The 21,396-nt window shown below is 42.4% G+C and overlaps 1 protein-coding gene and 1 long non-coding RNA gene across 6 annotated transcripts in view; both read right to left on the reverse strand.

The window, feature by feature from the left end:
* KCTD1 (potassium channel tetramerization domain containing 1) overlaps positions 1-21,396 on the reverse strand; it is a 104,430-nt gene that overhangs the window by 35,711 nt on the left and 47,323 nt on the right. For all 5 annotated transcript variants that reach the window (XM_074879975.1, XM_074879968.1, XM_074879958.1 and 2 more), the window contains exon 2: positions 783-961. In XM_074879975.1, the coding sequence (XP_074736076.1) occupies positions 783-946 (164 nt within the window). In that variant the 5' untranslated portion in view covers positions 947-961. The remainder of the gene's footprint in view (positions 1-782; positions 962-21,396) is intronic.
* LOC141948039 (uncharacterized) lies at positions 6,117-7,727 on the reverse strand. The gene is made up of 2 exons (XR_012630351.1): positions 7,431-7,727; positions 6,117-6,629 (listed from the first exon to the last, which is right to left on the reverse strand). It is a non-coding gene; the product is annotated as an uncharacterized LOC141948039 (long non-coding RNA).

A 21,396-nucleotide genomic window follows, 5' to 3' on the forward strand; every position in this document is an offset into this window, starting at 1 on the left:
TGAAGGGCAAGGTATAGACTAATACTAATCAACACCTGCTAAATGATAGCCAACTCTTAGAATTACAGTATCACTACAGTGTTTATCTGCCATCACCACTATATAATATCCGCACACACTGTGTTCAATACACTGTTGTTTTCTTAAAGCTCCACTCTTATTTCATGTACTCTACATATACCACTTGCTCATGCATACAGAAGTTTTCTAACTGCTTAATACCAGTAAGCTACCAGTCACAAATGTTTCATTCAGAAGGTACGTGAGAGTTGACTCTAATTATCTGAAGAGTCCTAAGATTCTATAAAAAGTATTCAGTTAATGCTGTCCTATATTTTGTTACATTCAACCTTCCTCAAGTGATACATCTGAGATTACACTTTGACAGTACAGGAGAGCGGTTATGGCTCCAAAAGAAACAAATACCCCAACACCCCCACCTTTGCTTAAACGCAGTATTACTACAGTTTTTGAATGTAATAAACCACAGAACGGGTGCCCTGGCATAAAACCAGAATTCTAGGCGGTAGAAAGTATGTGCTCTTTACTAGTGACTTTGCTTTAGTACATACACATAGGTATTTGCAGAGTGCCATATCTCTGAAACAGTAGAGCAGGGAAAGAAAAGTCAGTCTCCAACCTCCTACAAACAAAGAAACCTAATTTAATTTCAAAACAAAAGGAACTATATTTTTCATTCTGAGACAGAACCAGGACGTCCAAGCATGAAATGGAAGAAAAGGAGTTGCCAAAGACATGCAGAACAAGCTTTTTAAAGTTACCTGGAATCGGGATATTTTGTAAGCGTGGCCAAGCTGCTGGTATACATGTGCCCACCCACATCAATGTGAACTGGTGCGTTGGATTTTGTGAGCTGTGCTGGAGTGGGGATGCCTTGATTGTTCAATGGAGATGCAGGGGATCTAGTGATCAGAGGTCTTGACATATTGGGCCGACTGTCCTGTGGAGAGATAGACCTGGGTTAATGATGTCCTTAAAAACCTCACAGAAACCCACAGTCTCCAGTCAGTAGCACTGTCTCATAGTCTCAGCTTATGATTTTTATCTTGTTAAAGCACAGACAAATATTTGGCAGTTTTTAAAATCAGACTAGCTCTAAGAGTCTTAACTGGCTACGTTTTAAATAAGTGGGGCAAAATGCCATGATAAAACCCGCAAAGTAGAAATCATGTTCAATAAAACAAGCTCTTCCTGAATACTGCTCATGATAGACAACCCATACAAAGAAAGCCCCTCATTCTTGTATTCAAGAGCTGATAAATGTTCTGACAGAAAGAGCTGCAGACAGAAAGACCAAGAACAATTACTGCTTTCCTTAATTAAGATGACCCCAGGTAGACTTTCTGTTCCTTCCCAAGCCCTCCGTCACTGCTGTACAGTCAGAACAGAAATACAAACCCTCAACTCCTCCATCCTGCACACTCTTCTCTCGAACTCCCAATTCACATAGCACGGAAACAGAAGCAGAAACACCTGGACTAGTCAACTGCTCATGGACTGCAGACCACTGGACATCGACAGCCTTTGAGAAAGACATTTTCCATTTAAAAGTTATACGTATGGCGACAGATGCCCCCGTGTGCCCCGCATAGGCTGCAGGTCTGAGCGACTTCCCAAGGCAGGCGAGCTCCGAGAGTGGAGCGGGAGCCGATGCTTTGCTGATGAAACCAACTTTTAGTCACAAAGGAAGAGATGTAACGCCAGCAAACAGCAGACACAGCCTGCGCGCGCGGCGGGTGGGGCAGGGCAGGGCGATTTGCTGGAGCCAGTAAGGCAGGCTGCATTCAAAGTTGGGGATTAAAATAGAAATGCATTTGAGAGCGGTTTTGAGACAACCCCGCTTTCGACTGAAGGAAAGCTCCGTACGGGTGGAATCTTATAGGGATGCCCTGAGAACTAAAAGCCCTTGCAAATTACTAAGTTTTACATTTAAAAGGTAAGCAAAGCAGTGAGAAGTCAGATACACTTCATCACAAAACTCTCTTTGTTCTTTCGACACGTCTTTCAGCTGCAAAAGGTAATGGATTCCTTGTAAACATCTCTGCAGAGCTGGGCAGCACACCTCACAGAAGCAGAGCACGGCCATGAGAGAGAGTTACGGGGTATTCAGACTAGCAAAGTCTGCCACTGCTGAAAACATAATTTCTCCATTTTTCATGGCTGTTAAAGACTCAAACCATAAAGGCAACATGAGCCAGGTAAATGTCTAACTGAAATGATTTACAGGCCAACGTTGCACAATAAATCCAAGTAATATGTAACAAAAGGCATCTATAAACCACAAGGTACTTAACTAATTTTCTTTCATACGCAAAAGCAAGCTTAGGTCAAATACTGATAAAGACGAAGGGGATGAAGAAAAACATCTAGTTTAGATGTTTAGGGGGAGAGTTGGGTTTCTTCTGTTTCTTTATAAGCAGAAGTTAATATAAATCTGCAGAAATACCATGCTTAATCACTACAATTGCTTGAGGAGGTGCCTGCAGCACAATGAAGACAAGTCCAGACAAAATAAGGTACACACGCTATGCAAAACTAATGTCTGCCATAAATGCTATGTGGTACAACCACCACCCAAGATGCTACTGATCTGCAGTATGATATTTAGTAAAATAATGAAGAAAAAATTAAAAACAACTGTTAAGGTGAAAGTAAGAAGGCAAGGAGTGATACCAACCAGGGGGAAAAAAAAAAAAAAAAGGCACATGTTGGACAATTAGCAGGAAGAAAGCAGTGAGTGTGAGGAAGGGAACTTAACAGTGCTTAAAAGCAGACAATCAGTTTGAAACAAATAAAAATAAAATCATCAACAAAGGCTGAGACTAATACAAAAAACTAATTCTGTAACTTGTATGAGACACACACCACCACCTCCCTTAGCAGGATCCTCTCTGGCAGAAAAACACAGCCTTGTTGCAATTTAGCACACTGCAGCACCACCGAGTCTGTAATAGTTTTTCAATTGGACACATTCTCCTGTATACCCTGCCTGGGGCTGCTCAGGAGAAAATGAACAGATTTGCAGGGTTAATATTGTAGTTAGGCTGGGACCTCATTCAGCATAGCTGCGATAGCTCCGACTGCATGAAATGGTAGAAGAATGTGTAGTATAAACATCACTGCCAGGATGGGAGATAGGTCAAAGGACTGTGGGCATTTTACAAGGAAAAAATAAAATACAAGAAAAGGGAACCAAATTTTCCGAAAATGAGACGTAACCAGCTGCCATTTACACAATTTACCTACTAAAACTTCCAAGAAATAAAAATGTTTTATAATAAAACCTTTGGCTATCTTATTTCACCCTGCTCCGTTTCAACATTCCCCCTTCAAGTTACCTGCATTTATTGTGCCTCAAGAAACAACGCCCATCTGCTCAATGTTTAGATATTAAATACAATAATTCTAACCTTGCTCCAGCCTTAGCTCACAAAGCACATTTCACTGGATAAAACCAGTTCACTACTGTTTTGGAGACCACTTTGAAATTAGCAATGGTATTTCTACTGAAGTTGCCCCAGAGAAATTAAAGAAGGGGATTCAGACAACCGGGTGCTTAAATAAAACTGTTTCTTTTATGTGGCACAATCCACTAGTGCAGCCACAGTACAGAAAATCACCATCCAAAGGTACAGCATGAAGATCACTCTTAAATTTAACACATCAGCGTTAAATCATTGCACTAGTTAACTCACTGTATTGGTTCAGCTACAGAAAGGATAACACGGGACAAACAGTCTCTCTGAAGGAATGTGCATTTCTTAGAGCTTGAATTGGATTATTGCAAACATGTAAGTGAAAAAGCTTAGGTAAAAAGTGGTTAGAACAAGGCAATGCTGGTAAATTAAGCTTCTACTACCTAAAGTGATTACAAATATAATTCCTTAGAAACAATTACAGGAGAACAGAATCGAGTCATGGAAACTAAACTCAATGGGATCTAGCAAGCTATCTAGAACAGCTGACAACAAAAAGGATCAAAAAGCTCTTCAGAAGCCTTTCTTGGTGTGCTTGGTGTCAGGCAGGTGAGACTTGCACCCAGGAAGAGTTTATAGCCCAGCCATGGCTGTTCCCACACAGGAGATCACAGAGGTTTTTGTCTGCCTCAGGAACTGCACCAACTTTATTCACAAGTGGGACACAAAGCACAGCTAGCGCCTGTGCAGGCTGCATGGGCAGTGACCTTCCTGATCTGTCAACAGTCCCTTTTCCACTTGGTACCTTTTCTTCTCAAACATTTTAATGTTTACCCTACAAAAAATTAAGGACAGGAAATCCCAGGTTTTAGAACAGTTCCTGTGGACCAAAATACTTCAAGTACCCTGTAAAACATTTATCATTATTAGTACTCAAAGACTTTTTTTTTCCCCTAACAACTTAAAAAAGAGTTCTGATTTCCAATCAGAATTAATTTATTACTGAAACTACGTACTCAAAAGTGCTAAAATTGGTGCACTAGGCAGGTTTAGGGAATTAAGGTCGCATAAAACTTTTCAGTTTTGGTTCAGCATACAGAAATACTGCTCTATTAGAGAGTTTGGAGCTTCTCCCCTTTCTTGCTGATATTTAAAGGAGTCTTTCAACAACAAGCAGTTTGTAGGCCCAGGTCTTTTGAGTATATCTGAACCTGCTTCTCATTCTGTGCTCTAGGCAAGCCTTCCCGTAGGCTCAACAGAAGCAAAAGCAGTCCTGCCTGAACTGCTCCCTGGGATTTAAAAAAATCCTTAGGATTTTGAAGTCTTTCTACCAAAGGGGACTGAGGATCATGGAGGAGAGCCTTCAGATCTCTTCTCCTCTCTGCCTTTTTCTTCTATACCACCTTCTCCCCAACTCCATTCAAGAATATCGTTAAAGAATAAGCCTTTACATCTGGGTTGAAAAAACACAGTAGCTGTAGGGCTGAGATGCACACCCATGCAACTGGTCTACCAAAGAACAACAACACAGGAACCATGTCAATCTTCTGGTAGCAAGTGGAAGAAGTAAGAGATGTCTGAAGAGTGCCAGTTATTACAATGTGCTGTTAAGTGTACAAAAATCAAAGAGACAGGAGGCTTCCTCCTCCCCTCAAAATATTAGCTCATGTTAGACTGCTATGATTAGCAGTGGTTTCAGAAGTGTTATTTACACTCTGTGGTCTTGAGTAAAGTCATTCCAGTTCCCTTCTTAAGTCAGAAACCTTGACAAAACCCATGCCACTACAAGACAACTACAAGCTCACTCACAGGAGGACCGACATTCAAGTACAAAACATCTACTTGACTCACTGGACTGTGAGAATCATTTTAGGTTGCAGGTCAGGTCATTGCTGGCTAGGGTTATTGTAGGCAACATCCTCCCTGTGGGCCAGCCCAGTTCAAGCAGGTGCTACTCAATACACTGTAGCTCTAGCCTTTGTATCAAATTCTAAAACTACCAGATGCTCCCTGTCACAGCCCATGCAATTACAGCGCAAAGTTACACATTGCAAACTCTTGCATTTTTTGGGGGGAGGTGAGTACAAGCTTGTCTTTTCTAGTCTAGACATTAGAAACAATAATCATGCATATTCTAAAGCATCAAATCTGTCTGTATGCATTCTCTTTTTTCACAACAGAAAGACATGAGAGAGATGTTTCTCCTCACAAAAGCTTGGTGCCCAGGAACAGCTGGCAACAGAAGTTAGCACGCCCACATCAGCCACTTCCAGCAGAAAAGTCTCCTCTGAACACATACATCCCATTGTACAGGGAATGAAGCCAAACAGTGAATAAACTTCAGAAGTCGGAGACAAATCCCTTTTCCTTCAGTACAAAGCAGAAATCACCTGAGTGTCATGGACAACTATGCACCTAACTCCGAAACAAACAGCTGGCTGATGCTTAGGGGTGCTTGTGGTATGCGGGAAAGCCCAGTCCTTCATCCAAGTCAGGAACATTAGGACTACTCTCAGATTTGGCTCCCACACAAGTGTCCCCAATTCTGAGGATATGCTTTTTCAAAACAAACATTTCATTAAAGATTAAAAAAAACAATCATGATCATGTCTCACCACAATGCTTAAACAAGTACCCCCCACTTTTTTTCAATTCAGCAAAAACAGTCGCCACAACAAAGAGGCTGGAGAAAGCATTTATTTAACATAAACAATATCAGTAGAGTACAAACAGCACTTCTGGAAGGTGTAGCAAGCAGGCAGAGATACAGAGCTATGAGGAATCCCAGGTGCTTGTCCTGCTGGAAGGGGAAAAAAATCCCACCCTGGGCACCTCTATGGGCAGGCGATGTCTTCACATCAAATTTTCTGGCTATGGCACACTGCATCCACAGATGACACGAGCTTGTGCTGGCCCCTCTGACAGAGCCCTGCGAGGTGGTCAAAGACAACCACGTGCACAACACAGAGTGTGCAAGCTGCATTTTGGTCTCTTAAGGTGTGTGTGTCACTGCGGTGCCCCCTCTTCACCTTCGCTCTGAAGAGCCCAGAAGCACAAAGAAGTTGCCCAGATCTTTGGCAAAAAGTCTTTACACATGAGCACATCCATGCCCTTTCTTCTGCTTCTTCACCCTTTCACCAATGGCTGGTAGCTCTCCGAGGTCATGGTTGGGCTGTATTGGTGCCACTGGTTCTGCAAAACAAAGAAATAGCACATTGTTTTCCCCAGTGAAAATATGCCAATTGCACTGTCATGTTTTGCCTTTCATCAATATAATCCAACTGCTCTTTTCCCTCACAGCTGCAAGCTTTAGGATTGCTGATTCTGAACATTACAAATTATGTTTATAAAGCAAAACTCCAAAACAATTGAGTGCCACATGAGAAACAGGCCCAAAACACTATAAGCTGCAATTCAGTGCCACAGTAAGACAAGATACCAGGTCCCCTCAGACACAGTGATAGTACTAGAGTTAACATTTTAGACCTCTGGAGGAAAAGCCTCATCTTAAATCCTGAACGTCTGGCAACATGTGACAGAAGGTCAAATTATTGTATGCAAGACAGTCAAATACAATGGACAGCTTGAGAAGTAGGAAGCTTTTCTTGAGATGCTGAGGCACCCAAGCGCAACAGAATACCTACTACTACACCAAGCAGCTGCTCACTCCTCCTACCATAAGTGCCATGCTTGCAGCACTCGGTGTTATTTGCAGAAATACATGCAGCAATGGATTTTAGAAAGGTGGATGCCACAAGGCTGCCTGAGAGAGGGCACAGAGATGGCCAGAGGGGTCCATCATAGCCAGGGTGTAGGGTATAGGCCATCATGAAACAAATCCCTGGATGAAACCCTGTCCTGGAGGTGCCAGGAACCGTGTTAGGCTGTCTTCTGTATCCTGCAATAGCCCAAATACAGATCAAGCCTACAAAGGTGACAACGGACCTCTTGTCACTCCAGAGTGGCTATAGCAGTGGTGACTGGAGCACTTACCTGACAGGACAATTTTAACTGCTACATCCTCCTTGTCCTAGAGGCACTGGCCCCAGGGTGGAGCGCTGATCCGGCCCCTCAAGACGGGGGTCCCTTGCTCCACATCCCACATGCTGGCTGCCCACAGCCGCTGCCTCCTCAAGATGCTGGTGCTGCTGAGCACTACAGCCACTCAATGCTGCAAGTGCTGGAGAGATTGTGGTTGCATTTCCTCAGTAAAATGAGTCTTGCTGGGATTTCACCAGAGCTGATCAGGACCTAGAATAAATGCCACAGGTGCAGAGAACCAAATTGCAAGGCAAGGGGCTGAGGGAAGGAGATATTTGTGCTGGATGGAGAGAGCTGCCTACCTGAAGACGCAGGAAAGTTAAAAATGCCCTTGGACAAGAACTTGAAGACACTTTGAGAATCCCAGAGCCCAGTAGTCGAGTCTGCAGCACTCAGCTAACTTCAGCAGAACAGCTCTAACCATCATCAGAAACCGGCCACTGAGACCTTAAGAAAAATCTCTAATTAACTGGAGAAGAAGGATTTAGGGATAAGGGCAGGAGTCAAATGAAGACCTGTGTTTATACCAGTACTGCAGGAAAGGCAGTCCAAAGCTTGGAAGAGGTCAAGTTTACAGAGGCGGGATGTATCTTCTCAAGTGCTTACAAACTTCTCTGAAGATCCCCCTAAGCCGTGAAACTGCAGACAAAAGTTTAATACCTCCCTCAAGATATTCTATAAATTTGTACTCTTTATGGAAGATTAACTCATCCCCTTGCTTGTTTGGGTAAGCAGTGCTGAGGTCAGCCCAAATGTTTTCATTTATTATGTTCAGGCCCTGCAAGTAAAGCACTGTTCTTTCTGCACTGCCTACCCATTCCTTGCTGTGCACACCCTCTACGCTTTGGTCAAGCAAGTGGTAAATGTGGCTGACACAGGACAAGACTTAAGCCCATAACACAAGCAGGATCTTTGACATATATCCAACCACCGCACTATTAAAAAAAAAATCCACATATAACTTGGGGGTCCAGCCCAGATTCACTACCACCAAACACACATAGCTCCCACTAGCTACTTCGGCTTTCATAAAGGAAGTAGACAACTTCTACGGTCTTCCTACTGATTCGATTCTCACTCGGTAAAAGCGACCATTTAATTTACAAGCAAAACCGGATTTGAAAGCTGCTCTCAATTACTGCACAGCAACACCACTGCCCACCTGACACTGTATAATCACAGGGTGTTTATCCCAGAATGCAGCAAGCAAAAACATCCCCTAACCACGCTGGAGGACGCAGTGTTTAGACGCAGAAGGACATCAGACCAAAGGTCAACAGACCTGCTGTGCCACTTCTAATGGTACCCTATGATAGGAGCAGCCTGGATACCTGGCATTTCAGGCCGCTTGTTCCACCAGGAGCTTGTCTGTTCTGCACCGGTTTCTACTCAAACTAGCAATAAATTTGATTTAGGAGTGATCAAAAGGAAGCATAACTCCCCAGCCTGAGCCTTCTGTAACTGGACATGCCCAGCTCAAAATATTTCACGACATGTATAGTGAAGCACCTCAGTGACCTTCACTCAGCTTGCTTTATTCTCACAGGCAAAAGGGGGATCCTGCCAGATACTGCAGAAACTGTTACAAGCCAGTAAGTGCCAAGAGATCCCCTGGTCTGAGCAGAGAAAGGCTGCAGTCATTGTGGACACTTTTTTTTTTTTTAAAAAAAAGGAAATGCTATTAAAAAGATGAGTAGTCCCTGGGAAAGAGGCTGCCAGGTCTGAAGAGCCTTTAGCAAGCAGCCTGGCAGCCCTGCCCACAACACTACAGCTGATACAAAAGTCTTTGCTTCTGCTGCCCTGAGGACAGTTTCATTTACTTTCCTTTAAACCTGGAAAATAGGTTGCTTTTCTTCTCTTACCTCTATCAAACCTCAGGTAGCAGAAACAACATGAATTTACCTGTACTTCATAGGAAAGCAAGCACACAAAGCAAGTTTCACCTTTTGGCAAAGGACAGAGATGACAGACCAGTTCTCTGTACAAGACTTCATTCATTTCAGTGAACAGCATCGATCCAAATACCTTGGGACCACTTCATCTCTGCTGCAAGAGGTGTGGCCTGACACCACCTTTGCAGATAGCACATATACGTACTCTGGGGCTCCATGCAGAGTCTATACCTCCTTCCCTGAAAGAGGCAGCAGCTCAGGCAACTCTTTCCAGACCCTGGGAATAGCCCAGCACAGAGCAGCCAACAGCTCCTGTTACCTCCATGAGGTAAGGAGGATCTCCCAGCTCATCTCCTGCACCAGTGAAGACAGGTGTGCAACAACCACCTCCACCCAATGCACGCAGGTGGGGTTCGGAGCAGGAACGACACAGGAAGGGATAGGGGAGCTCTGAACACTGGAATCCCATCTTTCAACTGTTCTCAGGTGGATGCCTCATAGGCTGAGATATATTAATAATGTAATTTTTAGTCAGACTTCTCACTCAAGTGTTGTTGCCTTTTATCCACTTCTAGCAGGCACTCTGTGCATATTTTGTAAGAGTCTTTACATAAGAAAAGGACAAGCCAAAAAAAAAAAAACCACCACTCCCTCCTGGATTTAGAAGGAAAGGACGTCTGTTTGCCAGAACCATGCTGGTACATTTGAATGCAAAGTTAAACAAATCCTTAAAGATGGTGTCAAAATTTGAGTGGGAAAGAAACCAACTGGTTACATTCTTCTCGGACCGAGTCTGCAATTTGTCCGATAATCTTCTGGTGAGAAGCAACACCAAAAAACAAGCATTGCTAAAATCTGTCTGTTTTGTTTACAAGTTAAGATCCTATCAGTAGTACATGAATAAAGATTAACATCTTGAATTGCAGTCATATCTGAAGATTTTAAAGACCCATAAAAATGCAGACTTCAGTGGGATAACTGGAAGATCGTCATGAACTGTCAGAATTTGAGAAATGGGTTTTTCTCCTTTAGTTTTGATTCACAAACTGAACAAAAATAAGCCCGCACTGCCTTATTTGAAGTTAATTTACACTCCAGTTTGAATAGCACCTGCCCTTGGGTATGTTCCAGAAGAACATCTACCTTTCCACAAAGGGAGGCTAACACCCATTGTAAAACTTCCAGAGGCACATTAGATGTCTGTTCCCCCCCCAGCAATTTCACCCTTAGAAGTAGAAGGAACGCTGCCAGTTACAGCCTGTGCTGAGGAAACATGAGTTATAATTTTACCCTGGGAAAATTGCTGAACTGGGAGCTTCTGGTGTGGCATAGGTCTTGCCTTCGCAATCCAATGGTTCTTTTGATTCAGAGGCTTTGAAAGGGTGGTGATGAAAAACATAGCCTCTCCCTTTGAATCAGCCAGCCGCCTGCTTTCCTTTGCACTTTTAAAATTTGGTTTATTAATTTGCCTAGGAGCAGAAAGAGATAATACTGACCCATCTAGAGAAGATGTGGTATTGGACATATCGACAGAACATTATCTACTTCAGACTGAACATGCAAACAGCAAAAAGCCACCTTCAGACTATCTCAAGAATTTTATATATTGAATCACCTTACCAGGCTTAAGAAAAACACAAGAAAGCCTCTGTTAGCTCTCCCTGCCATATGAAGAAGAAAAAGGAAAGGGACAAATTTATAAGGATCCAATAAAACTGTGTCTTTGAAATGTTGTAACACACAAGAGTTCTAAGTGCTCTCCAGATGTTTCTTGCAGCAACCAATAATACAATATTCTCAGATGGAATCGTAATTTTGAAGACATTGCGTCTACTTAGTAATTATGAGACTAGACAATAAAACAGATAGACAGCTTCATCTATAACCTAACTGCAGAAAAAAGGCACAAAAGGGCTTTAAAGCCATACATTTGTAATTACCTAATTTATGATGAAGATGTAAACAGAACTGTAATTTTGACAGTTAGAATTCAGGCTGGTAGAGAATTAGAAATACAGTGTGAAACTGTAATCTTAAATTATACACCCCTCACTTCAGTCTTGATATAATGCAATGCTATGGGTAAAAAGGACTTTTAGGAGCCCTACATCATTGCTCCATTTTCCTCCTCTCTCCCATCCACCTCCCCTCCCAGCAGGTCTCCAAAGCTGAACGTAGCAAAGCAACAACCCTGTCTCAAAAATTATAATCTACTGAAACCCCACCAGAGAGAGAGAGGCTGCCAAGAGGGAGGACAGTGCAAGGAAAGGGTAAAAGCTGAACTTACTGAAATGACAGGCTTTTTGGAAGTCCTTGTTAAGACAGACTGCAATAGGGAGCGTTCACTCAACTCTAGCACGATCCCATGCATTTCCAGGGCTGGCTGGGACTTTTTCCTCTCCTTCTGTAACTCCCATTAAAATTATCAGCCTACAGATTTCATAACAAGCAGGAGAATGAAAAAGCCTGAACACTATCACGAGAGAAATCGTATTATCATTAGCTATTTCAAAATGCACGTGGGTTACTTAACACCTCGGGACAGTCGGCATAACACCACACCGGTGCTCCTGATGTAGGGACAGGGAACAGCCTCTTGCTAAAAATACACATACAAGGCAGCACACAAAGATGAGCGCCTCCCCAGAGCTCTGGAAATGGGCTATCCATGCAGCGCACGGGACCTGAACCAAAAACTGTCAGTGACCCAGATACTTCCCTACCCCCACCCCATACTAAAATCTGTCCGTCTTTGGATTTTAAATCCCTCTGAGAAGTAGGTGTGCTTTTTGGTGGCTGGTAGGAAGGGGCTGAAGTCCTGAATTAAGTTAAATACAGCTGTGGTTAAATTCAAAAGTCTCCTTTAATGCAGTAGTGCATTAAAGTTTTTAGTTCATTGTACCTCTTTTCTGGTGTTTGAAGTTTTCTTAAATGCTGGGAAAGCATTTAGGGACGAAGGGAGAAAAGGACTGGTAGGCATATGACTATGGGGGTCAAGCAGCAATTTTTCTTGGTTAGCGCAAAGGGCAGGATTTGAGGAAAGGAGAACACAGGAGTCTGCTCTGGAAGACAAGAGTAGTGTTTGGCAAGATGATAACTGTATGGCATATGAACAAAGCATATTTTAGATTTGGTTCATTCAATTCCATTATGTGTAAAAGATACTTTAGGTTCCAAGGCTAAGAAATACAATTTTGATTATTATTGTTTTCAGACCTGTATGGATTTCTCTAAGTAGTCATTGTAGCTCGTATGATAAAAACATCCATTTGGCAGCTAATTTTAGCGGTTTTTGCCCACAAGACTGGATTAACCCTGAATCTATATAATTGTGTGCTATATGCTAACAGAAGCCATCACTGCCACTACCAACCTTATGAAGCAGTAATTCACTATCTAGTTGTAGACAGAATGACTTCTGCTAACTAGGTCAGCAAACTCTTAATTTTATATTAAAAGGCTTTTACTTGACCCGACACCACAACAGACCACGCATATAATCTTAGAATAGGGTACGAAATCTTATACAACATACATTTCTTTGGACAGCATGGCCTGCTTCTAAGTCTGCGTTTGTGCTTCTCTGGTCATTACTAATATGCAAAACACCAGTGCCTGGACAACAAAAGGACCTGAAAATGTTTAAAGAAGCAGAAAAGACTATGCCTGTTAATCAACAAGAAATGCCTATCTCACTTTCTCTAGCCATTGGCTTTTATTGCCTCCAATGTACAACACATTTCAATAAAACTGAAAAGCAAGAAAGACACGTTAACATAAACTGATAGTACATATAGCCGTGTTATGACACAGAAACCAAGAACATAGAAGAATCATATAATTAGATGATTCTGAGGGGCAGCTCAAAATTAAAAAGGCAAATGGCAGCTTGAAGAAATCTTTTGTTGGGTTGGTGGGGAAGTGGGGGAAGTCTTCATCTAACTAAAGCTAGAGAAAACTCACTCACTGAATATCGAGTGGTAATAACCAGTAAGACCATGCCAATAAGGGGAAACATCCTCTAAAGGTCCAAACTGACAACTCTGAACTACACCTGACTTCTGCAATACAGAAAAAAAAAAAAATTTAAAGAAGGATCAAGACTACAAGAACTAGAAGTATCTAAAAAAAGTCTTTAAAAGACTGGTTTGAGTATCAAAAGTATGAGAAGGTGTCAGGTAGAGACAATCACCAACTACAATGAAATAATAATTTTAAAAATCACATGCAAAAAACCCACCACATTCCAACAAAGACCTAAAAAGTAAAAGAAACCATCACATGAGGAGGAGTTGACACATAAAAGAGCAGATAAGGGACAATCCTATACAGCGACACATCCGGAATCTTTAAAAGACCAATTTCAGATAAAGTTTGGGAGATAACATCTGGAACCAGGCAAGTTTGAGGGAAACATCATGAAGGCCTTACAGCTTGTGTCTTACTTGATACTTGTCTCCTGCTATTTTACTTTACACTTGTCTCCTGCCCAGAGGAGCAGTGCAGGAAACCAACAGCTCCCTTTCCAGCATGGAAACGGAGGAAAGCTGAGAGGCTGAAGAACTACCATTCCTGCTAGAGACAAGGAAAGGAGACAACAGAGACGCAAAGCACATGTTGGGAGTGGGAAACCAAAGCAACCCCTGTTGGAACAACAAAGACCTGCAAGAAAAAGAAAAGGGCAGGCAGAAGGCGGCAGCATTTAATCAGTAAGAGCGGGGAGAAGGGTGGTGAAATTAAAAAAAACCAACCCAAAATCAAAACAAACATTTAGGTTGACAGGCTTTGGTCTCCCCTCTGGAACAAATACTTGAAAAGCTTGCCTTCAGGAACGGATAAATCATAATGTCAGAAATAAAAGACCATTTGAAACAAACAGGAAAGGTTTCAGGAGTCTTGTGGTGATCATCTAGTTGAGAGTAGCAGAAATTAATTTCAGCAACAATTCCTAAATTATAGATTTGTCTCATGGCAGCCATCTTCTGTCCTATTACAGACACACTCAACCAAGTGCTTTATTTCTGTTTAACACCACCCTCGAGTTGAAGAACTGAAGGGGATTAGTTTGGGGAGAGGTTTTTCTTGGGGGGAGAAAGGGTGGAGTAGAAGGATGCATGGCAAGATTGTTTTGTTTTTCAGCAGTAACACTAAACCTCATGATTTCCATCAGCGCTGCCTTGCACAACGAACAGAGCTTCAATCTAGAAGACAACAACGGGTGAGGGTATGTGTGTGCCTTATTCCACATATTTGACAAGCAGTGTGGAATGAGGTGTGGCGAGTGGAATTTGTAACTCCAGCCCTGGCCAGGAAAGGTGGCTGGATGCCAACCACGCCGTACAGGTCTCGTCATCTAAACTTCAGGTAAGGTCCTGAGGATCCTGACACTTTCTCATACTGAGGTGTGCCACAGACACAGAAAAATATTATATTGCAGCCATGGTGTTTGATAGCCACAGAGTCTTACCTGCCACACACTTGCGTTAACAAAACCTCTTAACCCATCTCACAGTGACAAGCCTTACGAAGCACTCAGCACCGAGTAGCTTCACCGACAATAATACACTTCTGCCAACAGCAACTTCACTTGACCAGAAACAAGTCTGGAAGTTTCTAGGAGGCTGATACTGTGGTAACTGGTGGTAAGGCATCTAGTAATAAGGATGGAGGTCTATCTAGTGGGGGCACAATGAAGCAAACCAGGAGATTCATCTGGGACTAAGAAACCCAGAAGAAACCTGAATGCATGGCTGAGCTTAAGCAGTAGCAGTTACATTAGAAATGGTTTTAAACACAGAAAGGGAACTGAAGACAACCAGATAAACTCTAATACTCACGTGCAAATTAGAATCAATGATGGTGATTGATTTTTATAAAGGGTCTAACGATACAGTGCAAACTAATTCCTCCCATCTGAAGGTACCATTTGGTACATGTAATTCAAAAAAATCCTGAGTGCGTTTTTTCCTTCCTCCCTTTCTTCTGGCTCTTTTGCCATGCTGACGCTTGTTTGCATTATGTCTACTTTGAGCTAAATTAAATAGGAGAAGCAGAGTTTTGATTCAGTAGTAGCAATAAATGGGGTTAGCCCGGCATTGATCTGTGTAAAGGGGCCAAAGCTAGGACTGCCAGAAGCAAAGTGTGGTCAGTGAACTCTACAGCACCAAGAGTGACCCTGCAGCTGAATTCCTAGCCCTGATTACAACAGAAAGAGACTTGCTTTCCTGAACAAAGAGTATTTCAGGCAGCAGATTAGCAAGAGAAAGTCTACTTGCAATGGCAGATGGAGGAAATGGACCAAAAATAAGAACCACAGCACACTTCAGAGGATTTTAGAAAGCTTCTGAACAGTGCAAAACAAATGCCTGCCTTGCTCTACATTTCCTGTACACCAGTATTAGGTCCAAATGCTGAAGAAACAAGTATTTTCCTTCTGCATCTCAGTTAAATAGCTTCAGTTAGTAAGTGTGCAGCAGGGAAGATGAGCCAAAACCATGTTAAGGATAGTATGCTCAGAAAGTTAGCTTGCAGACTAAGAACTAGGTCTTACAGCCCTACAGAAAGGGAAATCATGTTTACTATAAGAGGAAAGGCTCCTTTTATAAATCATGTTTAAAATTCAGCCAGCAAATTTATACAGAAGGAGAATTTCACAATCCTTAGGAAACACAGATCAAATTCACTTGTTCTCTGGGTGTTTGTGCTGTTGTGCAATGCAAAACAGTGAGAGCACAGCAGTAAATCTAGCCTCATGACTATCAAGTTTAATCACAGCATATCTATGATGGAGAACAAAGTGCCTCTTATTCCTGCTGCACTGTGATCCCTCTGGATCTCAAGCCAAGCAGGGTCGGTTCAGGCCAGCATTTGGATAGAGGCCGGCAGAGCACTGGAACTGGCCGCTCCAAGGCTAAAGCAAGCTCACACTTCACTCCCATCAAGGCTGCTTCACATAGTAGGAGCACACAAGGTGTGGGGCACTTGCAGACATCCCTATCAGCAGCTTCAACCACTGCTGCCACGGCTTGGGCAGGTCCACTGGCTATTCACAAGCCCTGTATGCAGCAAGCTGTTGAGAAGTGCAGCCCTGCTGAGCGATCTGAGGCTGCTGAGCAGCAATGCTTCCTATCCTCATTTTTTTAATCCGAGGCATCTGGGTGGCGTGTCCAGAGCTCACCCTTGCTGGAAACCCCGAGACAGGCCCGTTGCCCAGCAGTGTGGCCCTGCTCTTTGTGATGGCTTCACCAGAAGCAGTGGGGACCTCAGCCCCCCAGAGCAGAGAAAAAAAACTAGAGAATCACTCTTCACCACTACTTCGACTTTTAACCTATTTCCATATTTTACAATAAATGCCCATTAACAAAGCGTTTCCTTAAAAACAAGGATCACAAAATACTGAGCCATGTCAAATCCTTATGAATAAGCCATTGAAGGTCTTCAGCCCGTTGTTCTCCCACAAAGTCCCATAATGGATTTTTGCTTGCTGTTTTACCAAGTAGCAAGGGGCAAGGTGGGGACCCACAGAGGAAAAAGAGGGCGATTTAGTCTGTTGGTGTACTAACAGCCTGCAAAAAAATTAAGTCAGAAATCTGCAAGACGGCACCCTGTTTTTTTAATGCCACTCATTTGGCTTGCTACTCTTATTATGGGTTGATTGCACCCTTCATTTGAGTTTTGTGGTGGCTGCAATGTCAGAGCATGGGACATGTGGTTGTCACGACTGGGAACTTGCTGACTGATTTATGGGAACTTACAAACCCACAAAACCAAAACATATTTGTTATTCACTTACATTCTGATTGTTCCTTTCACCTCTCATTGAGTAAGTCTCAGGCAAGTGAAAGTTTATTTCTAACTCAAAATTTGGTTTCCTGTCTGTAGAAGAGAGCCTAAGAGTAATACACCTTTGCTATGGAAATCACCCCACAATATCCCCCCTGAACAGCTCGAGGTCAATATACCTATATCGGTAATAGCATCTTGAAACTAGTTGTCACTTTAACTGTTTAGTGGGCACTGAGACATCTCAAATAGATTAGTTTATTATTAAAAGCAGCAATTATTGTAAATTACACTCTTCACAAGAGCAACCACCTAAGCTTTAAATACCTTATGATACCTGCTTGACCATTCATTCCCTTTAAATGAGGACAGCTGAGGGCTCAGACTCACCATCACACAGCAAACAGCTGTGCAATTTAGGGCTGCTCTTTTTTTACCACTCCTCTCCCCAAGGCTACCACCCCCATAGCAGAGCTGGCAAAACAGACCGTATGCCCATGCCTCCCATGTTCCAGTTCACAGACCAAACACCGCAACTCGAATTGCTGGAGACGACGACAGCACCCAAAAATAATAATCCCTTGACCAGGGTTCATTGTAGCTGCTGAAGCACAGGCACACGGTACCTTTTGCTGACTCTGCAAGGGAGAAAAAGCCTTCCGCAAAGGAGGAGGCCAGCCAAGGGCAGAAACATCAAGCTAAGATTTGCCAGGGCTTGTCTGTCAGAGGACAAAGTCTTGCATTTTAACCATTTTTGGCACATTCTACATTCAGTATTTTCAGGAGCTTTCTAGGATGTTTATGAAACAACTGCAAGGTAGCCAACTAAATTGATGGCGGCACAAACAATGCCTTCCCACATTCCTCTCCCATGCTCTACCGTTGAAACAAATGAAGATGTAGTTTATGTTTCTGTAATTATACTTTGTTAAAAGGAGAACAGGTTGTTAAGTCATGGTAAGGAGTCCATGAGCCTGTACTCTGCTTTTAATACCACAGCAATGTAGATTTTACTAAAAAAGACTGGTCAAAACATTACTCAAAAGGAATCCATGCAATGATATCATCCAGCATAAAATTATCTACCTTCAAACTAGTCACATTAATCAAAGCAATCAATTGGAAAGTGTTCTTATAAGAGCTATTTTAATGTAGGTCACATTCAGAATACTGTCATGTTTCAGTCATTTAGTGTTAAATACCGAAAGGGTAATATTACACATTTGGTTTATGACATTTTTGTACCATACATCATCTGCTGTTTGCTTTTAATCCTGCATTTCCCCCATTAAATACTTACAGTATTTATACAGCCTTGTAAAACTCCAGTACAAAAGAATAAGCAACAAGAACTTTTCTCCATACATTACTTACCAACTTAATTATGTAATGTGAAAGGTTTATGCACACCAGCTGGATCTCATTACAGTTAAGTTTCTGTCTTTTTAAAGTGTTCTTTATCTGGAATATTGAAGTCACTAAGAATTTCACTTAAAAATACATTGAGCTGGCATACACACGTTTATACTGCAGGACGCTAACTCATTAAATAGGTTCACAACAAGTCAAGTTTGTGGACATGTATTTCTGAAGTTTAAAATGCATCAGCTAAATTTAAATATTTGAAGCCAACTATGGATTATTAACTGAACGCTTCAGCCTAATTCAATCTTCCCCTCCTAAGCACCACAGTAACCAGAGAGATGCTACTCCCTATACAATAAGAAAACTAGCAAGAAAAGCAAGAAAGGAAAAGTTTCAAGAGAGCATTGGTATCACCTCCCTACTGACCAGTGCCAAGACTCAGAGGCGTGCTGGCTTTGTATGCCAAGATTCATCTAAAAAGCAGGAGTTTGAGCTGTGAAGAATTCAATACTAAGACTGTCAAAGAGGTTATTAAATACCCAGCTGAACCAAAGCAAACTTGACACACACTTTGGTATTACCAGTTAGGAGATTCCTGTTCAATCGTGAGGCAAGAATTGTGGTTTAATAAATGCAGAGAACAAAACCAAGCATAAAAAAAAATCATGTGCAGTGATTTTATTTTTGTTGTATATTTGACTGTAATTACTGTCTTAAGTACTTTAATTGCCTGGCATCTCCTCAAGTGCCTTGCCTGTGGGGAGGGGAGGCAGGGCAGTTTATAGTTTGTTATTAATGAATGAAGTACAAACAAGTTTACCTTGTCTGTAATCAACATTCCCATCAAAACAGTTTGAGAGGAAAATGCAAAGGGGTCCGTTCATCCCACAGACCCAGCACGATTATGTTAATATCTGCTTTTTAGTTATTAACATCCTTCTGCCACGTCACTTACACCTCAGAGGGAGACCTGGCAGCACCTTTATAAGACCCACGTGAGAAGCGTCACCTACTCACCCATTCCTATTCTCTTGTACAGACATCTGCTCTTGGCCAGACGTGGGGATGGGGTACGGGGACAGACACCCCTCAGATCTGGCCTCATAGACCATTCTTGTGTGCGTTCTAGGTGAGAAAAGGGGGTGTGCTCCGAGGGAAAATATGTTCTCTTTTTTGCAAGCAAATCTGTAGGGTCATTTACAATTGGTATGGAATGAGACACATCCAGCCCCTCTCAGCTGGAAATAATTTTTGCCTGGAGTGGAAGGAAACAGGAACAAGTGACGGAAAGAAGCCCATGCAGGATAAAATAAAATATACTCATCTTCTTCATTAAGAAATGATTAGACACAAGAAGCCATCAGTAAAAGTCAGCACAGTTATGAAGAAGATGGTAAAGCCAGGAGCATGGAGAAGCAAACTGCTATTTTTCACAATTAGTGAAAAACACAGAGAGTACGAATTTGGCCATTAGTCTTGTTTTTCCACTTAAATTGGTACAGGAATCTGCTACTTTTAGATAACCTCACGTTCACAGACCAGCAGATAATCCAGACAGCAAATGCACCACCTGCAGAGCAAGCTTCCCCACACGGCCATCAGCCCATCATGATGGTCAGCAGCTCACCTCTGGGGTGAGGGCAGCTCTTCCCCCCCGCCTTGCCACTCAGGCTGCCAACAGGAGTGCCATTTAGTTTCAGTTTGGTGGCCTCCTCTGCTGTGAGGACACTTGTCCACTAGGATCCGACTGAGACCACTAATTTTCACATCAGTCACAAAAAAACTTGCTTTAAGAACAGCTAATGACTTTCTGTTACTACAGAGGAGGACTTTCTTCCCCCACCCTCTTTTGGGCTAGATTGCTGGTACAACCAGATTAACATCTCTTACCAGCTTTCTCAATAACATAACCTCCTTATCCCATTTCCTCCCTACAACCTTTAATCAGCTGGTACACCACCTCCAACACTGCCATCTCCTACCTCTTGAAGCACAACTTCTTACTCTCATGGTATCATCCTGCCGCCACACAGGCAGCATGCTTCTCGCTCCAGGGAGGCTTTATGTTGCAGTGGCCACTTCTCATATACTTTTTTTCACAGTCAAACACAAAGCTTTAATTTTCAAGTCACAACAAAACCAGCATATTTCAGAGTGTCTCCAAAACACAATACTACTGCTTTTACAACAGTGCTCAAAGCATCCCCTACCATTGCCAACAAGTAGATATTGCAGATCACATGAACGCTTCTCCTTGAATAAGTCTCTTATAAAGTGCATAACCATGTATCTTAATATAGCTGCATAGATCAAGCATCGAAGCAGATGCTGTAAATACTGATCTGATGTCTCCTACTCATTAAGATGCATACGCAGAAGCTCAATAGAAGAGAGATCTGAAAAGAGCCTGTATAGAAGTTTAAAATATATTTATGAAAGGAGTATGGTATGATAGCAGCTCAACTTCTTCTCAAGAATGGGTCACTGAAAACTAGCACCCAGCCATCTACCACCAGAACCAACAAGAAATTCCTGACTTCTCAGAGCTATGACCCTACGTTTGTTTCCTTCAGGAAAAAAAATGTGTTTTGATTAAGCACACCACTGAGGCATTTAAGGTTGTCATATATAACATGAACTGACTACACAACAAAACTACAGGCATTAACATACAGAATAGAGTAGCATACACAAATAATTTTGGATGCAGCCAGCTATTCATGGAATTCAACAATTCTAGAATTCCACCAGGAAACTGCGAGCCAGATAAACATCAGAAAAACAAGACTTTCCAACTGTCTCCTCTTCTCTAGACCCCATAAAGCTCCCACGTGCCCTCCCATCACACAGTGGAGCTGTTCTCTCTATCTGGCACCCAG

Source organism: Strix uralensis, chromosome 1 (genome assembly GCF_047716275.1).
Source record: "Strix uralensis isolate ZFMK-TIS-50842 chromosome 1, bStrUra1, whole genome shotgun sequence".
NCBI classification, from domain to species: Eukaryota; Metazoa; Chordata; class Aves; order Strigiformes; family Strigidae; genus Strix; species Strix uralensis.